Source organism: Epinephelus fuscoguttatus, linkage group LG1 (genome assembly GCF_011397635.1).
Source record: "Epinephelus fuscoguttatus linkage group LG1, E.fuscoguttatus.final_Chr_v1".
Classification (NCBI taxonomy): domain Eukaryota; kingdom Metazoa; phylum Chordata; class Actinopteri; order Perciformes; family Serranidae; genus Epinephelus; species Epinephelus fuscoguttatus.
This window is the reverse complement of record NC_064752.1, coordinates 11400512-11427987: the sequence shown is the minus strand read 5'-3', so window position 1 is coordinate 11427987 and position 27476 is coordinate 11400512. Positions and strand designations below refer to the sequence as shown.

At 42.5% G+C, this 27476-nt stretch overlaps 1 protein-coding gene across 3 annotated transcripts in view; it reads right to left on the bottom strand.

Annotated features, from left to right (window-relative positions):
• Nucleotides 1-21018: 21018 nt before the first annotated feature.
• arhgef10la (Rho guanine nucleotide exchange factor (GEF) 10-like a) overlaps nt 21019-27476 on the bottom strand; it is a 169075-nt gene continuing 162617 nt past the window's right edge. For all 3 annotated transcript variants that reach the window (XM_049572451.1, XM_049572466.1, XM_049572460.1), the window contains one exon: nt 21019-27381. In XM_049572451.1, the coding sequence (XP_049428408.1) occupies nt 26834-27381 (548 nt within the window). In that variant the 3' untranslated portion in view covers nt 21019-26833. The remainder of the gene's footprint in view (nt 27382-27476) is intronic.

The window sequence follows — 27476 nt, the reverse complement described above, 5'->3', positions numbered from 1 at the left end:
CTCTGGGTCACCTGGGAAAGGCTTGAGGTGAAGCGGGCAGTTTATTGTTTGCCACTTTCTTTTTCATTTTAACCCACACCATGATCTTTTCCTGACCCTAACCAAGTGGTTTTTGTGCCTAAACCTAACCAGACCTTAACCACAGGGCATCATGATGATTTCGGAACGGACTTCAGAACAATGGGTTTAATATGGTCGGAACAATGGGATGTCGAACCAATGGGCAGTTCCCGCCTGTACTACGAAGCCAGTTCAACATACCCAGGATATCTTTTCGTTATCTGGCTGGACTAACCCGTCACATTGCCCATCTGGATAACTGGTACAACAAAGCTGTTTAAAAATACTATCCAAAAATACTCCATGGGCCAAGACTTACATGACATGTCGGTGTCACTGAGATGTATGTGACATCTGCATGTGAGTATTTTTTGCTGTTGAGTTGGATAATGATGAAAATTCTCTGAACGTGTCACATGAAACACTTTAAAGTAACACCAGACTGTTTCTGCTGCTGCATTAAAAAGTGTAAAAGCAGTCAATGACTGATGAGGTCCATGTGACTGAAATGTGGCATTTATACTAACAGGAGCCAATTAACAGTGTGTGGATTATTTTAGTCATGAAATATTATCTGTTTTCCCTAGGTCTCATCACACAGGTGTCTCATGTTATTTTGAGCTGCAGTGATGAATCAGAGTGTAAAAGTAGCAGCACTGGCAGCAATCACTGCGAACTAAAGTAAACTTTGCACAAGTTAAAATCCTGCTAAAATCATGTGTTTAGTGTGTAAAGGATCACTCTGTTTGTTAGAAGCTCTGTTTCAAAATCAGTGGAAATATAGCCTTGGAAAAATAAAATGATTCTACTGACCTATACCAATATATAGGTTCCTCTTTTTTACCTGAGTCTCTTACCTGGACTTGCGTTCATGGATACTTTTTCCTCAGTGATCTGATTGGTCAGAGGTTGGGATGTTGACAGGCTGTGATCTGATACTCCGGAGCAGGTTAGCTGTTCAGCATAAGTTACCATGGTGATTTATCCAAGTAAAAAGAGATTCAGCTTTGTAGCACTGAAAACCCAGAGTTAATCCTGAAGTTACACCGTTAGCTTGAAATCCTGCTTCATACTACAGGCCTCTGGTCTGTTTGTTTTGGGGAGGAAGAGACTTCTGCAGATAATTCAGCTCTCTGTAAAAACCTCCTGAACGTCTGGATCTTAACTTATTAGAGAAAAAAGGTGAACACACTGAAGCAGATGTTGGGCCAGCAGTCCATTTCTGACATGCCAAACATCATCTAAGAAACACTGATTTGTAACATGAAACTGCTTTATCCAGTGTTTTTAGTGGTTTAAATCATCGGGTGTGTTTTGGAGAGGAAAAGACCTCTGTGGATAATTCAGCTCACAATTAAAACCTCCTGAACATCTAGATCTTAACTTATCAGAGAAAATAGATGAGCACACATTAGCAGGTGCTAAGCTAGCAGCCCATCAGGGACAAGCCAAACAGCGTCTAACAAACACTGATTTGTAACATGAAACTGTTTTTTTCAGCTTAAATCACCTGGGGCCTCATTTATAAAAGAGTGCTTAAGATTCATACTAAGAGTTGACGTGCACCCAAATGCTGAAAATGGCGTGTGCCAAAAAATAATCTGATTTATAAAACCGTGCGCACGCACACTTGCAAGCAATGTTCTCTTTATAAATCACAGACCTCCTGGAGTTGTGCGCACCCAGATCCTCCTCATATTCCGCCCTCTACACGCCCTAGTTCAACCATAAATGGTCATGCAAATCACCTCATGAATGCAATCTGCATATAAATAAGCCGGCATGCGAGTGTTCTCTCGTTGTGGAGTCACGGCGACAGGTGTGAGAAACGAACCAAAAAACGGAATTTCTCCGAGACTGAGCTCGAGACCCTTTAACGGGAGGTGGAGGACTGAAGAAAGATTTTATTTGGTGGCCACCGCAGCGGGATCACTAATAAAAGAAAGCAAGAAAAGTGGCAACACATCAGCGCTGCTGATGCTGTCAGCTGATGTGCCTGTGGGACTGCACGGACAGTGACAGAAAAAAAAAGTGGTCTGATCTAAAGGTAGACCAAATATTTCTACTCCTTTACCAACATGTAGTTAATGTGTTGCTTTTAAATTTGAGGATGTTTGACATTGATGTGCGACATAAAGAATCACATTTATTAAAGGTGGAGGCAAAAAGGAGTATGTGCCAGTGCCATCTTGCGCAATTACGCAAGAGGGTCACCGCAGTATTTATATGTTTATGGCAATTAGTCTGATCAGACTCCTGGCCTGAATTACAGCATGAACCAGTGGTATCCCTGTCCCAAAATACAACGTGTAATTTGAAATACAATTCAAAGATGAAAGTGTAATAGGCGAACTCGTTTCTTCATGCCAGTTTTGTCATGAACAGCACATGTCTAAGTAGGGCTGATGAAATGAGTGTAATGATTGTGCTTAATGGCTGTATTTCGAGACATGATAAACGCACTGGAAATATTTAGCTAAATAAATAAATATATTCCATGCAGTTGCGCCATCCTCTCCCCCTCCTGCGCTCACAGAGTGGACAATGAGACGTTAGAGGCAGTGCGGATTAAATACATGTTTAGAAAGAATTTCAATTCAGGATTTGAGTTGGTTTTTAGAACGTTTTTATGAAACAATTATCACTCACTCCAAGTGCAAAATAAGGCTGCTGGATTTAATTTCAGTGATAACGTGGATCTAAGGTGGATATAGCATGACATTAAATTTGTGTGAGATATCAATAAAAATCTGACTCCACTTCTCCACCTCGCCGTCTGCGTCACCACTTCCCAGTGTCTCCAAAATGTACGCACGCATCACTCAGAGTTTGCTTACAGGTGCAAACATTCTCCCGCCAAGTTTATTTTTATAAATCACAACCTTTGCGTGGGAAGTGGCGTACGCCACTTTCAAGCCCTGTTTTGTGCGTAAGCAAGCTTTATAAATGAGGCCCCTGGTCTGTTTCTTCTGAAGAGGAAGAAACCTCTGTGGATAATTCAGCTCCTGGTAAAAAACCTCCTGAACATTTATGAGAAAATAACATGAAGCAGGCGCTGGGCTAGTGCTCCATCTCTGACATGACAAACATCAACACCAATAAACACTGATTTGTAACATGAAACTGCTTTTTTCAGTGTTTTTAGTGGTTTAAATTATTGGGTATGTTTGTTTTATAAAGGAAGAGATCTTTGCGGATAATTCATCTCCCAATACAAACCTCCTGAACAATGAACACTGAGGGAATTCTCACCGGGAGAAGTTTCAGCTGGTTTAAATCTTCAGTCCTCGCTGCTAGATGCCACTAAATCCCCCTGAACCTTACACACTGTTCCTTTAATGAACTTAAACTGACCAGTGAAGAGGATGCATCTCATTTTATTAACATAAACAGTAATGGTGAGTGCTTGTCCAATTAGACCTTGTGTGACAGAGAGGACCTTAAAGCCCTGCTGAGATTAAATTGCTTTTGTTTTTTTGGTCTGCTACAGTATAAATATCTGCTCTGTAAATCACTGGTAAACCAAAGGGGCCTGCTGCTACACAACACAAGAGGCACAGACTGTTAACAACAACCCACATTAGCTTTCCTGCTAAAGTCTCCTTTTTATCCGGCTCACAAACTCACATCTCACCCTGCACCTTAGCTCACTCAACACACACACACACACACACACACACACACACACCGGGTGTTGGTGCCCAGCTAATGTCAGTGTGCAGGCTAACGTTACAGAGCTCATTAGCTGCTCAGCTGGAGCACATTAAAAAGATGTAAACTCACCTGCAAATGTCACTTCGGTCCGGTTTGATACTGCTGTGGTCCAATATCACAAACAACACGCTGTCTGCCTGTGACATGTGTGCTGTGCTACAGCTCAACTTGGTTTACTTTGTTTCTTACGGGGACCAACACTGGCAGCCTGCCAGCTGCTGTCAATCAAACCCAGACAGAGACCCGCCCCTCCAGCTGTCTGACAGGAAGAGGAACATTTCTATTTTCTGCCTTCTTAATAGTCATTTGAACAAACTCTTCACAATACATTTGGAAGAATAAAACATAATTATTTTGGCAACAAAAAAGGGGATAATTAAAAGTGATTTTAGTTGGATGTTAAAGTCCCCCTCTGCACAAATTTAAAGTAGACTATGTATACTTTTTCTAACACTAATGATGTTTAGTTTAACATTATTGTTCCCACATAATAGTTAAAACTACGCTGCTCGCATTAGGTTGACCTGTGACGTTTCGAACCTGCGGCTCTTCCTCAGACTTCTGATAAATGAAAGAAAGTTGCCATCTCAGATACCCATAGTGCCTGAACCAGTCATGTGACATGTGAACACACCTGTTCCCCATATTCATGACAAAAATCTCCTTGTGGTGAAACTATTAGGGGTACATGATTTGTGTATTTGTACATATGTGTTTTTCTTCGTGAACATTTATTTCTTTGTGTGTGTATTTGCTCACACTGTAATGCATTCACCTGTGACATATCAAGATGTGTTTTCTAGATGTACGTATTGGTCACTTAGCCAGATAATTTTGTAATATTATTTACACATGTACGGGATATAAAATGTGTACATGCTGGTATTTCCCTCTCATATATTAAACATAAAAATTCTAAAACTAAACAAAAAAAAAACTAAAACTAAAAATTGTCATCATGCTGACGCGAGTATTTAGCTTATCGTTGGACCTTTTAAAGTCCCCTCCACTCAGAAATGTGTTTCTCGCATTCCTCTACAGAGAGGTCAGTGTCTGTGCACTTCCCTAAAATATAAGACATTAACTTATGCTGGGCAAACAAGATCAGGTACGTCACCAGTATGAGAGCCAAACGTTGTTTAATACGGAAAACACGTGTCGATGGAGGAAAAAGCTTCGACCAGGCTCCCAGGAAGTGCGCCTTCGGTTGAAGCCAATTTTCATAGTGGCCAAACAGTGGTACTGCAATTTCTGTGGTCCATCACCTCATGATCTGTTGCCCAGTAAGACGTTTTCCAATTGACTCACATGGCAAAAGAGAGATTTAATCCATTTGGTCCGACAACATTTGAAAAGTCTAGAACCGTAGGATTGAATCATTTTATCCCCATTCATGTTAACGGAACGCTAAACTGGAAGTAGCCCACTTGACCGGCGGAAGTCTCTTGTGCGCCTGCTCTATGGGCTGCACAGTGCGGAGGCGATGCCGATAATCCTTGGATCATCAAAGTAATTTTATACATGGCAGTTGAACCATTTTGGGTTCATGCATTTGACACGTTCATGGCTTCAATACAGCAACAGCAAAGAAACCTGAGACCTCCAGCGCGAGGCAGACTTGTCAGTAGAGAGCAGAGTAAGCATTACCATAGTGAAAGTTTCGACCCCAAACATAATATAAGAGCGTTCAGTTTTAGGATGTACCAAAGACCTCATAGTAACAGATATTTTTTGTATATTTCACAAACACTAACGTGGTGTCAGCCACCAACAAGCTAACAAACAACATAAATAAAAGATGCTAACTTCAACTTTCCATTCTGATAGGTCTGCTAATTGCAGATTTTGGTGCCCAACAGACTCCCCATCTGAGTCTAGGTCTGACTGAGGCCCAAAACCAGTACAAAAGACATGCACAATTCCAACGTCCAATTGAAGTACCATAGTTCCACAGAGACATGCCACACTTGTCTAGGCTGACCAAACGTCCTCTTTTGCCCGGACATGTCCACTTTTCACGTCCCGTCCGGGGCGTCCGGGGGGTGTTTATAAATTGATGATAATGTCCGGTTTTCCGTGTGTGTGTGTGTGTGTGTGTGTGTGTGTTAAAGTGTGGCACGGGCTGCATATTTCTGTCAAAACCCGAAGCGAGCCCGACATTATTTAATTACTAAAGCACTGAGTTTGTGTCATGCAGTTGTTATGGTTACAGGCTATTTAACAGGCCGGGCATGCGTCGTGGGTGCTCCGTGGAGAGGGAGACCTCCGTGTTTGAGACGGGAGTGGGAGGTGGGAGGCAGGAGGTCCGACGCTTCCAGTGAGAGGAGAGGGAGAAATAAAACAAAATAAGATAAAACAGGAGGCACCTGTCTCCCTCTTTTATTTTATTTTCAGCGTTTAATCAAGGCGGAGGCGGGCGGCTGGAGGTCCGAGACTTCCAGAGAGGGGAGAGGTAAAAACAAACAGCCAATGTGTGTGTGTGTGTGTGTGTGTGTGTGTTATGTTCAGGTGTTGTCACGTAAATAACAGTGCCCAAGCAATAACCAGGACAGACAATAGGATTTTATTTATTTTTACACTACATTTTCACTGAAAGCTGACCGAATCCGACCTGAGCCCGAATACAATTTATAGCTACATTTTTGACCAAACCCGGCCCGACCCGTCAGGTACCGTCGGGCTCGGATCGCCACACTCTAGTGTATGTATGTGTCCTCTATTGGGGCCTAGTTGAATTTCTGTCTTTAAGAGATATTATTTTGTAATATAACTGAATTTTCTATCCATACATATAAACTTTAAATATATTAAAATGATAAGGCATCTTTGAGTAAACTGCGAGTATCATTTAAGTAGGCTATGTCGTGGCCGGGCTGAGTGTCCTCTTTTTTGGAAATCAAAATATGGTCACCCTATACTTGTTGCCCATATTCATAATAAAAACAGACCAAGAAAATATACATATATGTACATGTGTACCCAAATATCATACCAGAGCTACGTTTGATTAACATCTTTGTTTAGAAGGTCAGCATGTGGCTGATGGTAATGTCTCTGGTTTTGTTTGAAAAATAAAGTTTTGGACAAATTAAACTTTTAACCAAAATGATGGTGCTAAAGGAAAAGAGGAAAGGTCAGGTGATTAACATTTATTACAACTCATCCTGAGAGGACATCATTGTTTGCACTAAATTTCATGGCAATTCACTCATTAGTGGAGATATTTTACTCTGAACCACAAATACCAGCTGAAGCACAAGTCAGGGATCGACCAAGGTCATTAAAGCCCCTGGAAAGCATGAAATGTCTGCACCAAAGTTTTTGCCAATTTATCCAGAAAGTGTTGAGATAGTTCACTGGATAAGTCAAAACTTTGACCTGCTGGTGGTGCTGGATCAAGAGTTGGAGGGTCGTCATGCATCCAGTAGTTTTAAGATATCTCAGTTTGGACTAAGGTGATGGAGTAAGACATCGCAATCCTCTGAGCTATGCCACCGGTGTGGGCATAAATGGTGTTTGATTTGTAGCCCTGAAAAAGTGGAAAGCTGAACACACAATTCAGTGTTCTGCTAAATGTGAATTTCATTGTTGTTTTTATTTTATAAACAAGAACACAATCTTTCCTGATTCCTACCAGACCTGCTCATAATGAAGCCATTCCTCTTGAAGCCAGTCTCGCTCTCATATAAACCCATAACCATATTTAACTTTAATAATGACTGATGGAAAATACAGATGTTTTCTCACTCCAGCTTGTTCAGCATGTGGAATTCCCATCGACAGTATTGGCTTCCTGTCCGTGGAGAGCCTCAAATAATGTTTTTGAAATGCTTTAACTGTCCCTGACAGCCTCTCGCCGAGCTTTTCATCTTGTATGAGCATTAAACCATAGACACACCAGCCAAATTGAAGTGAATACACATTCTTTTTCCACTGCTTTTATACCGTGTAAGATTACCTTCTTCTTTCTGCCACCTGGTTTGTTGCTGTCACAATAAAAGCTCCTCAGGGCTTAAAGGTTGTTTTTTTTTTTATTTTGCCACCTAATTTCTTGAATGTATGCTGGGATCCCTGTAGCTGTATTGTAATTTTCTAAGGCACAAGCACCGTAAACTGTTTAGTTAAACTTGCTTCATGTGCCAACGGGGTAATCCTGTATTAGTGATGAGACAAAAAAAAATCACACACACAGTCTGGCAAACATGGGGAACACTTCAGACTGTGACTGAAACATAGTCGCTTCAATAACCATTGGTTTATTTGTCTGCATGGCCCATTTTGATGTAGACTATGACAGCTTCCCCAAGCAATGAGAAAGAACCAGCCAGTCCCATCTGTCTCAAAACAAGGGTATCAAAGAATGTTCCTTGGATATGCTCGCTCTCTGCGTTTATTGTGTTAATGTCTCCAAAACAAGAATGGAACCAATGGGCTATATGTGTTTTGCTGACAGCTGGTCTGACATTAATATTGTTTTTGTACCTATCCCATTATGCAAAGTGTTCAAATGAGGGCCATGTATGTAAACTGGCATAATGAGCATCAGTTTGTACTTTGGCAACAAGCTACAGTATAGTTAACTGTTCATGAATTCAGAGCACTGACTGTGTTTCTGCTTGTTTATTCTGAGCGTGACCTTCTCTTCCAAGTGTTCACAGAGCACAGTGACTGAGGAGTATCCTTCAGAGGCGAGGCGGAGTGGGAGTGAACTCGTATCGCACCTCTGCTGGCTGAGCTTACTGACCTGATGGATGCCAGTCCTCAAGAAAAACAGGTTAAAAATAGTTTTCACAGATTTCAATTGATTTAAGAAAAGAGCACAGAGGCAGACATTTACTCTACACCTTTAGCTGTTAGCTTGTCTTTCCATATCATGCTGTGGTCACATGACGAATGCACTGACGGGAGTAAGCAAGGCAGTAATATAAAGAGTGAGGGTGTGCTTGAGAGGTCAGGTTGGGGTGGTGAATGGGTCAAACAAACACACGACTTTCCCCTAGGAGACCAGGGAGTGAAGTTTGAGTTTCTTTTTCCACACCCAACCTGCATAACTTTACTTTCCTAAAGCTAAACTACATAACATAGGTACATAACTTTATATTAAGTACATAAAGTGTGATGCTCAACCATGATTCTTTTCCTAAACTTTACTATTCAAGTAGGGATGCTACTTTGTTGGGTGCTAATTTTTTAGATATCATACAAACCATTGTATGAAGATATGTTACGCTGTGAAATAGTTGCAGTTACGCCAAACCTATGTGACTAAGTTTAGGCAACAAAACTCCCTAGTTAGGTTTAAGAAAAGATCATAGTTTTGCTTAAAATAAGTTCATTTGTTACTAACCTAACATGACGTATCTCATGCAACCTATATCACATACATCACAACATTCTACGTTACTTTGCTAAAATAACTTTACACTGACTTTTGATTTTACACCGGACACAAACACCACAGTCTCCTGGGTGTAAGTCCTATTTCTATTTGACTCATGGACGTATCATTAAATCAGTCTCCTGTTCATCGTCTATGGAGCAGCTTCACATTTTATATCTGATGACATCACAAGTTTGAGACTTCTTTCCCTGGTTTCTGGCTTTGAGAGAAAGTAGCTCATGCTCACAAATATCAGTTGAACTGTCCTAGGCCATGGGAATAATACACTGGAATTCTTTAGGAATTGTCTTTAGGAATTGACCATATTTTGGAGCCAGTCTCAAGTGGCCATTAGAGGAACTACATTTTTAGGCATTTTCCTGTGTTGACTTGATTTTTTGGGTCCATATCATTGGTCCGACAGCCCATTGGTCCGACAGCCCATTAGTCCGACGGTCCGCGGTGCTGAATGGCTCCTGGCGGGCGTATTTCTGCCTTGATGGTGCGCCACGACAGGCTTGAAGCGGAGCAGGCTCACAGCTTATGTGTTTGTCACTTTCTTTTTCATTTTAACCCACACCATGATCTTTTCCTGACCCTAACCAAGTGGTTTTGTGCCTAAACCTAACCAGACCTTAACCACAGAGCATCATGATGATTTTGGAACGGACTTCGGAACAATGGGTTTAATATGGTTGGAACAATGGGCTATCGGACCAATGGGCTGTCGGACCAATGGGCAGTTCCCAATTTTTTTAGCCCCAGTGGTTGCCACTTGGGTTTGACCCGTCCACCTCCCCTCCTTCCCACACTATACAGACTCTGTCACTCTTTATGTTACGTCGTCTGACTTCTTCCTTTGTTCCCATCATAATTGCAAGGGCCATTAGCGGTTGCCTAAAAAACTAAAAGTAAATATGGGTCCAGTGGCGTAAGGATGTTTTAGCCCTAGTGCACGCTATCATGCATGTATCGTCAACAACATTGACATACATATTACCCAGAAATCATCATTGCATATCGGACAGCACTTATGTCCCAGAAGATAAACCATCCACTTCACCTCAGCTGGGAGCACTGAGTTATTTACTTTACACTTACTGGCTAACAACGTCTAACATCCCCTCATGACATTCAACCAGTTACAGATAATTATGAGTCACTGCTAATGTCCAAATCAAATATTTTTTCCCCACACTATCATTTCAAACAAGAATTTTTCTTTTGCCAGCCAACCGCTGTGACAATGTTGGATTTCAGGATGTCTCTCAGAGGACTGAGGGGTATAAAAATAGAAACTGTCATCGCTGGTTACTGTGAATGTCCACCCTATAAAACAGACAGCATCTAAGCTGCCAAGCTCCCTGCAAAGCCAAACCTCCTCTCCTATTTTTATCAAGAGAGCGAGTGCATTTTGAATAAATATCATACCTGCCACCACTGATATAGATTTTCTATACCTTTTGAAAAAACTAAGAATCTTAACCGCTCCGTGTGTGTGGTTGTCAGCGCTGATGCCTTGTGGAAATAGTCCATTACTCAGTCATACTTTCTGTAAGATTGGAAATCAGGCTTGACGAGCTGGTGTCAGAGCTTTTTTCTTTCTCTTCTTTTTTTCATGCTTCACTCTGGACTGCAATCAAACAACAATTGAGACACTGCGGCTCAGTGAAAACCATCTGTAACTAAATCGGAGAAATGGTACACTGTACATGCGAGTAAACCCAGGACAAGATGGTTATATGACTTCCTCCTGCATGCTAGCGCCGTCTTGGGAGCAGCAATATTGTACAAAACATGGCTGTGTTATTTTCCATAATACAATGAAAATGTATTTTAATAGGCTCCATCTGTCATGCTGAGGAAAACAGCACTAAAATGTACTGTAGGTCTCTTTCCCCAGGAGGGAGGAGAGGCAGGAGTGAGGAAAGAAAGAGAGATGGAGAGAAGGATGGTGAAGAAAGTGTAAGAATGAGAGCAACTCAGAAAAGTAACAAGGAAAAAAGGCTCAACTGGACCAAACTGCTGTGAGTCAAACGCTGGAAACTTGGTTGGAGACAAGACTATCATTAAAAGTCCAGTGTGGAGGATTTAAGGAGATATACTGGCAGAGATGGAAACTAATATAGTAAGTCTGTTTTCTTTGGTGTATGACCACCTTAAATTAGAATCGTTGTGTTTTTCATTACGTTAGAATGAGCTGTTTATATTTACACAGAGAGCGCATCCTCATCTACAAAGAGTGACATGTTGCACTGCCATGTTTCTACAGTACCCCAGAACGGACAAACAAACTCTGGTGCGGTTCGTTTGTGGTGAGAACGTTTTCCGACCTCGATCCGAAGCAACTGCAGTCACATGACACATTGTTTGGGTTAAACATGAGCATGTTACAGTCCTGGAGGATTATTAATGTGCACCTCCTCCTGTACTGCCTTAATATGCACATTCAGCACATCCAATGCATCAAAACATTGTTTTCTAGTTGGAGCCGCACCTCGTTTTCAAACTGTATGGTTTGACTAAAATGAACAATGACAGCAATATAGTCCACGATGAGCAGCGCTAAAATCAACCTGCGTAGTTGTCCCTCCATTGTGACATTAGAAAGTGTCACATTTATCTTGCAAGTGTACTCTTCTTCAATGTTTTGTTTACTTCCTGGATTTTTCCCACATGGAAATTCTGACCAATCAAGAGCAGCTTTCTCACACAAGGCATTTGATCTGGTCCGCTTGTAAATGCTGCCGTGAGAACACGAACCAACTCTAGGCAATTATACAACTTTGTTACAAAATTTGTCCCTGATTCAGACCAAAGCAAGACAACTCTAGGGCCTCTAGTTTCGCAGACCGGGCGAGGCGGAGGCGCAGCGCACCTGCGCTTCGCCAACTGGGTGTGGCCAGGCGGATTTTGCAAGTTTGGCACACCGTGCTCCGTCCTTCCTACCTGCGCAAGTCGGAAAGAGGGAGGAGAGAAGGCGTGGAGTGGGTTTTACACACATCACACCAATCAAATGAGCCCCTCTCCTCGCCCTTAAATGCGCCGTGCGAAGGCGTAATGAGAGAAACTTCTCCCAGGAGGAAACTGATGTTTTGGTCCGGGAGGTCTGCTCGCAGTGTCCGAATATACGGAACTGCGAGCAGACCTCCAGGGGCTGATGATACAAAGGTAGCCTGGGAGGAGGTCACCACAATTGTAAATCAATGTTGTGGTGGTGTGGTCTCTCTCGCAGTCTCACTCTGTTTCTTTTCTTTTGACTTTTCTAAGATGACAGACGCTGAATATATACTCCCTATCTGATGCTGTGGCTGTTTGTGGTTGGCTGAGAGGGATGTGAACTCATTAGTTTGCAGCTGTGTTAATCAAATCAGATTGGGTTTCCATTACGCGTGTCAAACGTGCCAAACAGTGCCAATCCCCTTTGATCTGACATCAGATGTGACGAGACAGTCGATACAGAGATACATTTATGTGCTGATTGCAGATAGTTGCATTGAATAGTGGTTTTTGGGTATTTATTGCATCGTTAATGTGCCTGATATTCTGGAAACCTGCCTGTGAGGTTTTGGTGACGTGCGCACTGTCCGCCGGTCAGCCAAACTTCCACTTACACCGGCTGCGCTCCGGCTGCACTGACAGTAGACCTGGTTTCAACTGGTGAGCTTTTAGTGCACCTTCGGCGAAGCCTTTTGGCACGAAACTGTCACTGCGCCAAGCTGGATCTGTCGACACCTCCCCCTGCTGCGCCGCCACACCCATCTCAGCGCACCTCGGTCTGCCAAACTACCAAACTGAGCGTGCCTCGGGTTGCGCTGCTCGAAACTAGCTCTGTGCAGGGTTCGCCACCCTGCGCCGCGCCGGGAAACTAGAGGCCTAGGTCTGAAAGCACCCTTATTTACATGGAAGTGCTTTATTCAGTGTTTTTATTGGTTTAAATCAGCAGGTGTGTTTGTTTTGGAGAGGAAGAGACCTCTGTGGATAATTAGGCTCACATTAAAAACCACCTGAACGTGTAGATTTTAAGTTATTAGAGAAAAAAGAAGAGCACACCTTAGCAGGTGCTGGGCAAGCAGCCTGTCCCCGATATGCAAAACAGCTTTGAAGACACACTTATTTGTAACGTGAAACTTCTGTATTCCATGTTTATATCATTTTTAATCACCAGGTGCGTTTGTTTTGGAGAGGAAGAGACCTCTGTGGATAATTCGGCTCACTGTAAAAACCTACTGAACGTCTGAATCAGAAATAAGGTGACATTAAGTTATCAGAAAAAACAGGTGATGAGAAATTAGCAGGTGCTGGGCTCGTGGCCTGTCTCTGCAATGCCAGACAGCGTTGAAGAAACACTGATTTATAACTTGAAACTGCTTAATTCAGTGTTTTTACTGGTTTAAATCACCTGGTGTGATTGTTTTGGAGAGGAAGAGACCTCTGTGGATAATTCAGCTTCCAGTAAAAACATCCTGAATGCCTGCATCTTAAGTTATCAGAGGAAAAACAGGTGAGGACAAATTAGCAGGTGCTGGGCTAGCGACCTATCTCCAACATGCCAAACAGCTTTGGAGAAACACAGATTTGTAACATGAAACTTTTTCAATTCAGTGTTTTTACCAGTTTAAATCACCTGGTCCATTTTTTTGGAGAGGAGGAGACCTTTGATAATTCAGCTCCTGGTTAAAAACCTCCTGATGAATGAGCACCGAAGGAGTTCTAACTGGGAGAAATTTTAGCTGGTTGCACTCTGCAATCCTCACTGCTATAGCCGCTAAATCTCCCTCAGTCTTACACAGTTTTCTTTATAACAACAGGCCCGAAATGACTATGGCTCAGCATTCCTGTGAATCCTCAGCTGCAGGTGATGCAACTTTTGCATCAGCATGTCAAACAGACAGCAGGAGAAAGCCGAGATGAGACGCTGTTGTTTTTGATGACAAAAACGGTTCTAGTCAAATTTTGATCCGCTGGTGAAATGCAGCCAGGTTAGAGTCACATTCAACGTGTTATTTACCTCTGAAATGTTGTCTGGCAGCTGTCCAAATTCAACAAGGATGCAAAAAGGAGAAAGGCTGGGCCTGAACGCTAACAGTCTCGCTCTTTGTTTGAATAGTCGCAGAAATGTTGGCATAAAGTGACTTGATTCACTGCGAAACATAAAAAGAAATTTTATCTTCTCCACAGAGGTCCCACTGAGATAGTAGCAGAGAGTTATAGCAATGGATATATGAATTGAAGGTCACCCTTCAAAGGCCCAAACAGTCTTAGAAAATAAAACACTGCGGGACAGAGGGAAGTGCGGCGCATGTAAAACTGGCATGTTTATACATATATAACAGTAAATAAGAGTGGGGGATCGGAGCAGTGGCTCTGAGACATTATATAAATGTGTTTTGAGGAAATTGCCTATAAAGCTCCTCAGCTGCACTTCACCTATTATGATTTTACAGACTGAAAAACAGATAATGTCATAGCCAAAGGAAGGCACAAAATAAGAAAGCATTACAGAGATGCCACTGTTATGGAGAGCCACATTTATTTTTCAGCACCTCTGTACAAATAGGTGGACGAAGGGATAAATATTGTTGGAGATGATAACTATTCAATACAGGCACTGTGTCACGCCATTAAGCAGACCCCTCTCCAGAGGGACAAGTTGAATAATGTACAGTGATCAAATTTTCATTAATCTTTTGCATGATTAAAAGGTGGTAAATAAAACATATCTGCGAGCAGCGCTGAGAGCATTGTAAAAGACAGGTCTGCATGTGGGACTGAGCGCTGAGCACCGAGCACTGAGCAGGCACTGGGGGAGTTTAGTCCTCAGATAAAGCAGTTAGGTGAACTGGAAAACAATATCCTCTATTGAAATATAGATTTTTTTTTTTGGTTCATGTGAGACTGCCTTTGCCAGGGGAGACAGCTACATCTGATGCCAAGTTGTGACCCAGCCCCTCTCAGCGAGGCTGTGCACTGGATGTTGACAGGCATCAGCTCCGAGCGTTGATGGAGGGCGATAATGACACCCGAGGCAGCCCCTGTGCGGGCCTTATCCTCGCATTCTCCCTATGCAAATCATTAGCTGCTGCTTCCTTTGTTAAGCAAGGTTTGTACAGTGTGCTCTCCTTCCTTTATCATCCGTGCTGCCAAGCCTGCGGAAATGAAAAGCAATGCAAATATGCCTGGCTTTTAGGAGTCGGCAGATAAAGCAAGGAGACCTTCAAACTGCAACGCTTCATCCGCTTCAGTTTAGCCTTGACTGAGGCATGCAAATTATACCTGAGACGTAGGGAGAGTGACGCCGCGAGCTGCACAGGCGCAAAGCTGGGGCTCGAGATAGGCAAATCTATCCTGAAGCAGGGTTAATTGGCAGAAAATATCTATAGAAAGGTTTAGAAAAAGGGGTTTTGCTCAAGTCCCACCAGAAAAAGCTCACATATTTATGCTCCATACTGTTTGAGTCCTGACAGTTAAAATGCTTGCACAGCATTTCGGCCTCTCGTTTTGTCTGCTTCTAGGCGAGGATGTGTTCTAATGCTGACCGAGGCGCAGGGCGCAGTTCAGCTCTGCTTTATCAGATCAGTGTTTCACACCCAGCTCTGGAGTTTTATGGAGCCTTTCAGGAGCTTCCTGTAGTAGTGTGATCCTTACTGTGTTGCTGGATGCTGGTTTGCGTATTGGGCGCTCCCTGGATAACATCTATGAGCCAAAAAGTTTGAGTAAATGAGAGCTTGCAGCAAAACTGAAAAGAGTACAAGTAAACAAAGCCTAGATTATACACATCCACAGAGGACGAGGAGGCATATTAATGGAATCTTTTTACTGATGCCCATTGTTTATATTGTGCACATCGCACTGAATGACTGGAGGAGACATCACAACATTTAACCCTTTCACATGTGAATCATCACGACCTCAGCCAAGTGTTTTTATTCTTCTTTAGGCATGAAAAAAATTAGGAAGTTCATTTTTTTAAACATGCATTTTGCAAGGAGTTTTTCACATGTCCACTCAGGTGGACAGCATGCATTTAAATTTTAAATTAAAAAAATATAAACCAATCCAAAAAATGATAGGTCGTGGGGGGGCGGAGCCTATCCCAGCTGACATTGGGCGAGAGGCAGGGTACACCCTGGACAGGTCACCAGACTATCACAGGGCTGACACATAGAGACAGACAACCATTCACACTCACAGTCACACCTACGGACAATTTAGAGTTATCAGTTAACCTGCATGTCTTTGGACTGTGGGAGGAAGCCGGAGTTCAGCTTCTGCGTCAAATCAATGACTGTGTTTACAAGGTCTTTAGTATCCCGGTTTTGAGGCTTATCCCGGCTTTGGGCATATCCGGGATATGATGTTTACATGGAACACAGAGAAACCCGGTTAATCATATCCCACATGATAAATACCAGTAACCCGTTTTCTGATCACAGCATCCTATCTGCGCAGGCGTGTGTTATGTCTTTTACGTCTTTTGTTTACAACAGATTGAGCGGGAAATGTGATGTATTTATTAACTATATTTAATTATTAATTATTATTATTATAAATATTAATATTTTCCACCGCGACCTACATTGTTCAACGGTGCGAGGTGAAAAACCAGCGTCATGTAGCTTGTCCGCAACAGACTTGAATAGGTTGGCATTTCTGTGTCTTCTGCCGTCTAAACACGTAGTTATGTTGAGTTCTTTCATCATTTTCAGGCAAAATTCAGTCTTTTCATCACTCCAAAAATGGGAAGCTCTCGTTGCCGCCATGTTGCTTGTATATCTGGTGCGTCACTCTGGCACCTGCGCACACAGCGGGCAGCCATCAGAGACCGGGATAAGGTGTATACATGCTCCAGTATCCCAGCTTCTATCGGAGTACTCCAGGTGGCAAAACCAGGTTTCTTGAAACGGGGAAAAGGGCATTTTCTGAATTCGGGATATGGTGTTTACATGCACAAACACAAAAACGGGATACTTAAAAAACCCAATCAAAACCGGGATACTAAAGACCTTGTAAACACACTCACTGCTGTACCTTGTGAGTTGAAATGAAACCGAATTTTGTATCGCTACCTTTGTTCAGGGGCGGGTTGGCCATCTGGAGGTTCTGGATAATCACAGAACAGCCGGTACTCCAGGACAGCCGGCGGGCCGCCACGCAGTCATCACTGCTTTTTTTTTTTCTTTCCTTTTTCTCCCTGCTAGGTGGAAGCCTTTAAATTGGCGGCCGGCCGGCCCATAGATATCTATGAGCCAGTCGGCCGCCAATCAAATTGAAGAAGAAGGAAGCACATACGTCACGCAAATCGAGCAGCTGTGTGCAGCAGGTGCAGATGTATTCAGGTTAAACTGTATAATTGCAGCCTCTTTACACTGTGATTTATAATAACTCATACTATGTCTTGTTGTGTGTTTCAGGCAGTCACCTGCATTGTATTGTTCAGCAGAGAGACATCTGGACTGTGTCGTTTATTTCTCAGGGTATTCTACACTATGCTCTTAACACAACATCCAGTCAACATCGGTGCTATTGCTATAATTTGGAAGGTATAGTATCATGTGTTAAGATTTAAGTATTTTGACACCTGTGTCTGGGGCTGATGAGTTTCCGTGCACCGGTTGTTGTGGGCTGGGCTGAGTCAAAGTCCAGGGCTGTTTTTTAGTCCCAGTCCGCCCCTGCCTTTGTTAAACGTTGCTGTTGTCCGTGGTTTTATACGAGTAAATGAAAAGTCCTCCAGCCGCTAGGCTAATTTATACAAATTGCCATAGGCTTGTGCTAAAAACATTAGCATGTTGTATTTGTGGGTAAAATGTGTCCAGCAAAAGACAAGTGCTTTGTCTGTGAAATAAAAATCGCCTGAAATAAAAAGTTTGGTTTTACTTGCAATTTTTTAATATCTAAGTAATTAGTGCCATAACAAAATTAAAACTGGCTGAATAATGTGGTTGAAAAACTGAATTTTGTATAAAAAAGTAGTGGCGGCTCTCTGAGGTGCAAAATGGTTTAGTCTGCCCTGCACTAGGAATCTAGTCCCCTGGTTGGGAATGAAACCGATCATTGCCGAATTTGGTGCGCAACAGACTCCTCATCTGAGTCTGACCGAGGCTAGTGATGGGCAAAGCGGTTCTTTAGATGTTACTGAATCACTAGAATCAGTTCATTAAAAAGATTTGTTCAAAAGATTCGTTCACCGAATCGTTCAGTGCTTGGCGAGAGGAGCCCTGACTGTGTGCTGCATAGTCTGACTCCCTGACCTGATACACGGCTGAGCTGCTGCTGCATCTGCCCTGCACTGGTGAGTCTCATTACTGGCCAGCCTCACGTTTTAAGTTTGTTTATCTGGAAACTAAGTCTGTTAAAACAATGGGGAGGTGTGTGATCGTGTTTATGTGGCTTGACTCCTGGCCACATTAGCCGTTAGCTTGGAGAACAGATTCATTCTTTGGAACGATTCTTTGGTAAACGGCACAACATTAACTGAGGCTCGAATACGTGTGGCTGAATCTCTCTGATGTTTCATCTAACGATAACGCCAGCGATCTTCATGCACACTGCTCTTTCACTAGTCAACCAGTCATCGGTCCGGCCCTTGTAGCACCATGCCAGCACTAGACTGGTGACCAGAGCGGAAAGAGAAACCTCAGAATTTTTTCATGAGTAGATCTCCTTCCTGACCCTTTTCAGATTTTTTCAGCTATTATGTGGAAACTCTGTGTTAAATTAAATGACAGTACGAGTCTAAAACATGTCTGTAGGGGCACTTTAATTAGGAAAACAAACATCTGTTCTTTTCATATGCAGCTTTAAGTTGATTTACATGACGCTCCAGTATGTTTGAAGGATTCAGCCGGTTGTGATCAGTAATTATCTAAATGTTGCTAAACACACACATGAACCTCCGTCTGACTGATTCAGCCCATCATCTGTGGTTTCCTCCAGCATCGACCTTTCCTGCTAATTTCCTGCAGGCTGCTACTGAGGCTGATTTCAGTGGATGTGCAGCTCGCTCCACCCGCCCTGCGACACTTCATCTGACATTGTCAGCACCAAAGGGGGGCCTTTATATGGCCTGACTGCTCCATGTGGAGTTCGGAGAAGGAGGAGGCTATTAATGTAACTTGAAGGTCAAAGGGCAACAGCACACGTTGACCTGGTGATTGGTCATGAGGAAATAGCACACCGCTTCATTTCCTCCTATGATGGATAGAGGATCTGTATTCCGTGCGGACTTCTTTGACACGTGTTGAAAGAGTGGCAGGATGAAGAAACACAGCCAGGGAGAGGGGGAGAGATAAAGACAAGCAGAGAGAGTAAAGAGGGGGGAGGGGTGGAGGAGGAGGAGGAAGAGGAGGAGGAGGATGGCAGGGGTTCCCCAGTGTGTTTTCACCTGCAGTTTGAGCTCGCTCGTAACAATCCCGCTTGTCTCCCTGAAGTGTAGTGTGCCAGCGACGACATAAGCCGCTGGCACTCCACCTAAGATGAAGGTGAAGAGGCATAAAGCCAAGTCTCAGTGGTGATCATTTAACTAAGAAGTTTGACTCACTCAGAGAAACTGCACTTTGCCTATAATTGAAAAGAAATGTCAATTTAAGGAAATCTAAACTACTTTATTCCCTAAATCTGTTTTTAGCTTAACAAAGAGGGTAAATCCTTTGTTTGTCACATGCAATCAGTTCATTAAATTGATGTTCCTTTAAGCCCAGTTCAGACCAAAGATTTGCAATGACACAAAACCGTTTTAGAACGTTGCAGAGGTGGGAACTGACTGTCACCTGTTTCAACAGCCAATCAGCTTGTAGTGAAGTCCGCTGGTCAAGTCACAATGACACACACATATTCTCACTGACTGATTGGTGCTGATTATTTACATTATTTTGGTGTATTTATCATGAATACAGTCCATCTGATGCTTGTTTCGTTTTTTCACCGTTTCACCACTACTACAAATGCAGCTGTAGCCAGTATCTCACTATCACTATTCTCATTCATATTTTAAGAAGCTACTAATTATATTTAGCCACAAACAAGCCTGAAAAGCTGGAAATCAGAGCGAAGGTACAGAGAGTTGTTGCATAGAGATGATACACCATCTCATCTAGTTGCATTGGTGTGAACTGGCAGGTTTTTAGAACGTTGCAAAACAGCGAGACGTTGCAAGACGTTGCCTGCTTCAACTCGTCTCGTCATGAATCTTTGGTCTGAACTGGACTTTAGATGTAAAATTTGAGCAACAAGAAACAAATAAAATGGTATGTGACCCATGGTGGGACGTCTTGAAGGTCGTGTATTAGAGATGGAGCAAAATTAACACTAACATTTATGGGTATGTGGGTGTACACACATGTATATATTGGTAGATATATATATGTATATGTATATATATATATATATATATATATATATATGAGAAGTTTATACTTGTGTAAATCAAACTTACTATAAACTGACAGTTGCTTTTCATTATTTGTAAATACTTTCTTTTGTCTGCTTGTTTATATGTTCATTTCTTTCTTGAACACATTTGAAATCAATAGTCTTTTTTTTTTTCTAAATTATTTAGTCCCTGTATTTTTACTTTTGCTCAACAAAAACATTTGCGTTGTTTCCTTAAAGCACTGGCCTCCGCAGCATTGTTGAGGTGAGCTTTTTGTCATTTGAATAACCAAACACCATAAAAGTGAGAAGATAATCCACCTACATCAAAGACGGGATTTTCTGTTGCTGAGTCATAGAGAAGCAGCAAAAGTGCAACAACATTAGCATAATAATGCTGCAGATATACAGCACATCTCTAAAACCTAAACTATTGTCGCTTCGACAACATCAACCAACATCTTTCTGAATCAGTCACATGAAAAACATCAGAATCAAGTTTAAACATGTTTTTAATTTAGCATAAGCCTGTTAAACAACGTTTAGACATGTAACATTCAAATATTGTACCAAAGGGAAATGAGCACTGTTTCCACACGCCTGTGACGGCATTAAGAGTAATACTTTTGCTTTAAAGGATAAATCTGGTTTATTACTCGTCTCTTGTACCTTTACTTCAGTAGGTTTGGCCATCATTTTATTGCATTGCAGCAAAGTCTGACAGGTCAAGAAAAGAACAGATGATCACACAGGTTGTAAAACTGAGGCCTAGTCCACACTGTTACAGGAATTTTTTTTTTTTGTCCACACGATCACACACTATCATTAAAAAATCACCATCCATATGAAAATGAAGCGCTGCCAAGAGCACGCCAACCAACAGGTGGCGATGTGAGCCTGAACCTAAAGGCCTGAACACACCAAACCAACATCAAAGAACTAGTAGCAACAAAGGCCGACTGTTAATGTCGCGTCACGTCACCTGTGTCTTGGCACACTTGAACACACCGTAATGACTACAGCCAACGGCCAACTACCACTTAACTTCTGTGCCTGCGTGAGAGGTAATAACTCTCTATACCAGCAGGTGGCGGTAGACTGTATTTCTCATTCAAAAAAGGAAACCAGAAGATGGACAGGAAGGATTCAAGATGCTAGTTAGCCAGTTAGCACATTAACAAACCAACCTGATGTTGAAAGGACAAGGAATATTTGCCGTGCGCTAGCAAACACATTTCTGCTAACGAGCTTGATGGCTAAAAACAGAAGCGTATCCAACATAATAATTTTGTTTGGATCTCACGCCCTCTTGAATTTAGTCTTCTGTTTCCCTTCATGTACACGGAGCTGAATTGCTAATCAGAGTGATTTCTGTCACTGACGGGATCCGCCGCCGATTCAACATACTGAATCAGCCATAAAAAAAGCAGACAAGAGCTGAAATTGGGCAACAGACGCTCAGTGACAGCTCGAGATTGACCAATGGCCAACCAACAGCTGCGTCAACAGACAACGATGTTGGCCAATCAGAAACCTGAGGCAGTTAACACCGTTCTGAAGTCTCCATTCCTCAATAAAGCAAAAGAGTGACTACACATTAAGGTGTAAACATGTAAATAGCACTAGTCTGGCCATGACCACCATTGCACGAAACATTGCCTCATTTGTGACATCTCACAAAGGAGATTTCGACCCACACTCTGACGTTAGAAGCTAAAAACTGAAGATGTTTTTGGGGCTTTTTGCCTTTGTTTGATTGGATAGCTATAGCATGAAAGCGGTAGAGAGAAAGGTGGATGATACGCAGCAAAGGACCGCTGGTTGGAATCGAACCCTTGGCTGCTGTGGCAAGGACACAGGCTTTGTACATGGGTGCCTGCTCTACCAGGTGAGCTGGTGGGCGCACCAGAGTTTCTGAACATCTGAACCCAGGACAGTTTTACAAAAGATCCATTTTCAGTGACCGAAAGTGCAGTTTGCGTGTGGATGAACGGCCAAAACATATAGAGAAAGCTACGTTTTCAGACATACCCATGTTTGTGTGGACTAGGTCTAAAGGTGCCTCATTGCACAGGAAAACTGAACGGTGTGGTCAGTCATAAATATAATAATAAAAGTAATGTTTCCTGTTGTTCCTTTCCAAGAGCTATCCCGAGTTGTTGTTAAAAACCTGCAGGATCATGTGATTGTTTATGTTTCTTCTCCGGCCAGACGTCTTTTTAGTGATGTCACCATGTTCCCAAATCTCAGCAATTAACAAATAATTTACATGTTGTAATAACTGATGGCCAAATCTAAAAAAACCCCATAAGATCTCATTTGTAATAAACTTCTTTTTAACACCACAGGAAAATAAATTGCATAAACTGTTCCTTACACAGTCTCATCTAAAACATCAACACTGTTGCAGAGTCCTCTTTACAAAAGGGAATCATTAGTACAGTAACGGTTCTAATTAGTAGTACAGTACAGTTCATTCATAAGTATTAATATTCAGTGCATGGATAATACCTGTACACATGTAGTGTGAGCTAATGAAATGTGTGAGTCAACGTCCATCAAATGTCACCACACGTGGGAGATTAGATCTCAGTTGTTAGCAGAGAGGCTTGTGAAACTGTCGGAGTACACACTCATCGTCCCGTTGTGGTTGAAGTAAAAACCTCTATAGTGACCATCAGGGCCGCCGTGGCTCCAGCAGCATTGAATCTCACATGAATTAAGAGTATACATTTTTGAAGTGACATTGAGATTTACATTTAGATGACAGCATCCAAGGACAGTTTACATCATTTTTTTTTTTTTTTTTTTGTTGGATTCATTCTGGCTGACAGCAGGATGTTTAAATGCTTTTGAACTTCGGTTGTGAGGAGGAGAAGAAAAGGGAAAATAAACCTCAATGTGCCTCAGGGAAATACAAAAACATGAACTTTACGCTTCATCTGTGATGAAAGGATAAGATGAGATTCCATGTGCGGTGGAAGGGCTAAGTAGAGATAGAGGTGGAGAAAAATGATATACCATAACCTTCACCATCGCTCGCTTTATTGAAAATCCACAAAGCTATGTTCATACTTGAAAACTTGCATGAAAGTCCACCTATGCGCTCAACACGCTGTGAAAAATATGCACTGTAAAGTATATACTTCTTAGTTTCTGTATGCAAGGTAGATGCCATTGTCAGCGGTCCAAGTTCACAAACCTGCCAAAGCTACCATAGGTTTTAATTAAGAGGTTATAAAGCAAACACTTCTCTATATTGAAGACAGTACCACTGAGTGCTTCTCATACCAGCTTCAACAATCCTGCAAAAATCTCACAATTTTATAAGTTAAAGAAAAAAGAATAGCCTGTACAGAGCCTAATTACAAAGCATGTATCAGTAATGTGGTTAAAAGAGGTTTTATAAGCCTGTCAGGTTGAAGGTACACCATGTGATCCTTCAACTGATCTGAAAAACATCACCTCAAATGGAGTCGCGAGTCATTTCCACCTGGCACGACACGTTTACATGCATCCTCATATCTTCATCATAAAACATTAAATTCTTGAATTAGATTTCAAATATTTACTGAATATTGGCATAAAAACAAGCGTTGATGGAGGAAGGTGTACATGACTTAGTGTGCCTGACATCACCAGACCAAATTGCAAATGCGGAACCTGTCGAGGGGCGTTATCAACAGCTGTAGAACGCTAGAAATGCCTCTGGACGCAACTGGATAATCCTACAACTAATCAAAACAACAAAACTCAACGCTGTGCTAAGCGACGGATAAATGTAAACAGACCACAGTGTGCAGGGATGAGCTGTGATGACGTAGCATCGATGTGTCTTTGAATGAGTGTTTTTGTTATCAGAATTTGAAAATTTATTTATACAAAGTTCCACATCAGTTGCAGCCATCTTGGTTGCCACATCAGCGTTCATTTTAATACTGGGCACACTATACGAGAATTGATACAATATTGAGCCTGATTCCCCTGCCCCCCCTTCCGACAACCATCCGCAAAGCTCTGATTTTGACAGTTCTAAAGATCATCTGGCCAGATGTTCCTGTGGCGTGAGGTATGTTTAGGGGCCGTACACGTGCCGCGTCTTTGACCGCCTGGAAAACCCGAGGTCAGGCACTGGGTGCTACTTTTGTGCCTTTTTTTAAGCCAGCTTTCATGAGCGTGGCAGCAGGTTGCATCTGAGGTTGCTAAGCGACCTTAACAAGCACCGTATCATAGCCCATATACCTAAAATCCCGAGTGCAGATCTTCTTCCAGGCGCTGTTTATAAGTGTGTAGGCCTATCGTCTGTCGAACACATGTAAAGCTCTGGCAGCCCTGCACTAACATGATCAACTGTTCCTTATTTACCACAGACTGATATTAGCGGAAGAAGGGAAAGACATTGTGAGGGGGGAACACTGAGGATCGCCGGCAGTCCCGCGACTCTTGGACAGTTTGAATACTTTTAATTAATCAACTCAGAATTTACTCACTTTCTCTTGCTGTAACATGTACAGTCCATGTTCACGCTGTCTCCTCGACTTCATTCATATTTTTTTATTTTTTTCTTCATTAATTTTTTTAAAAAAGTAGTGTAAAAACGAACCGCTAGTTCTTCCTGCCCTTCGTCTGCCATGTTTGTTTCGTGCCACGCACTATAACAACACAACTGTTAGATTTATCATTACATATCGTTATTTTTGGGGTCTGTCACATTTTTACGATCTGTGAAGATTTGAAAAATCTTTTAGTGTGAGCCAGCCTAAGTTAGGTTGATGCTCACTGTGGTGTCACTGGGGTGCACTAGCCAAAAATGAAGTCATAACGTATTTTACTTAAAGCACAAAGACACCAGGTTGTGAGTCATTGTCTGAAACACGCACTTCATAAGATAAACGGTTGTGTTTGGCCCGACCACGGCCAGGTCTGCTGGAAATCTGCTTGACCGAGAGGGGAACCAGACGCATCTGCCAGAGCAAATAAAACACGACCTTGCAGAGTCATCTAGTCCTTTGCTAATATCAGAGATGATATATATCAGTGCCTCTTACTGTAATTGTAATACAGATGCATATGCTGTGTATTTTCAAACATCTGTCATCAGATTGTATATTACTGAAATTTAATGTGCATGTAAACATGCTCATTGGTGTTACTCTCAGGTTCTGTCTGTCGGCTGCAGCTCTTTTATTTCATCATCCGTTTGTTTGCGTTTTGCTTTTGATGTGTAACTGGAGTTTCCAGCTAATGTGAGCTGTGTAACAACTCTGTGTGTGCATTTGTTTTATCTCTGAAGAATGACAGAGAATAATGAAACTGATATCTGGCGTTTACAGTATTTGGGGAAGATAATTCTCTAAAATGTGGCACCAAGAAGTTTCTTTTCCTCAAAAAAATTGTAATAATTACAGGATATTTACAGCACAAATATAGATTCTGTAATGTAGAGCAATAACATCTCTGACTGGTGTAAGTTTTGTTTTCCAAATTAGTTGTTTTTACAACAGTATTGCAGCCAGCCTGCTCTACCATGACCGCCCATTATAAAGGCATAGTAAGCTCTTGGAGGCAACTCATTTTTCGTAACCAAAAATCATTTCTGCAACAGCTGCAACAAAACAGGAGGAATGGAATCTTTTTTTTTTTTTTTTTAAGAGAGCACAGATTCAATTTCGAGACACAATAGAAGGTATCGTACATTCACATTGTATGGGATGAGAGGAAGGCTGGCAAAGCTAATAAAGTGATGCTAATGTGCTTTGTGATGCGGTGGAAGTCCCCAGCTTTCAGCTCTAAACAGATGGGATCTCTCCCACAGGATCAGATAAAAGATGTCCATCTCTAACTCTGCAGAGCATGGCAGATTCAGCAAAGGCTGTCTCTGAAAGGTGTGCTGTCCATGGCCGCTCACACACAAGTCCTTCGCATAAAATAAATGTGGCAGAGCCCACGCTGCAATGATGAGGTTAAATTGAGGCATATCAATCTTAACGAAGGTGGGAAGAGGGGCCAGATCAAAACAATCGGAGCACGGAACTAATCTGTGGCGTTCTCTGCCACTGCTGAGGAGATGATGACGCACAATCCTGAACATTCAAAGCGTCCTATGGGCTGACAGTACCTCTGTAACCAGCACATCTTAGCTTCCTTATTCCACAAGCCAAATCATAACATGTCAAGCTCCGTAACAGTGGCAACGCCTTCACATCATACATGTTTATTTAAATCCCTTAAATTTATGGAACGGTTGATTCAAGGCTGAGCTGGGTAGACATCTATAAATACCCATCACCTTACCATATATTTTCCATATCACACTGTCAGTGGAAGCTGCCAAACCATTAGAATATTCTCTAAGCCCTCCCCACTTGTCCTAGTACCTGCTGCTGCTGCTCCTTCCTTCAGTCTACGGAAGCCTTTGCCTCCAGAGATAACCGCTGCAGACATCACCCTGTCCCTGCGTCCCCCGTCCCTCTCACAAGGACGTCCCCGAACCCACATTTCTGGGTCATCGCTGAGCTCATAGATAGATCCATCTTCCACGCTGTGCTCCAAAGACTCCAGGGAGGAGTCCGATGCCTCGTCGCCCTGCGCCGTCAGCGGCCGTCCAGGAAGCCCTGATGTGGAGCGCAGCTTGTACTGCAGCAGAACACCGCGTCCTTTGCCTCTGCTGTCTTCCTGGTAGGACTGTTGCAGGGATTCCTGAGAGGACGTGTTGCTGCGGTCCTCGCCTCCGAAGGCAGAGTCTGGGCCGTCCCCGACAGAGTCCCTTTTCAGCAGACCAGGAGACAGAGTGCTGGTGGTGGCTACCAGGAAGTCCACTGGTCCACAGTGGGCATTGAGAGAGACCATTCCCTTTCCTGTAGGAGGCAGACAGAATATTATAATGTGAAAGTACAAAGCTATATCCCAATACACGGCTTACCCCTCCATTTTGCACGTTTATGTGTAAAGC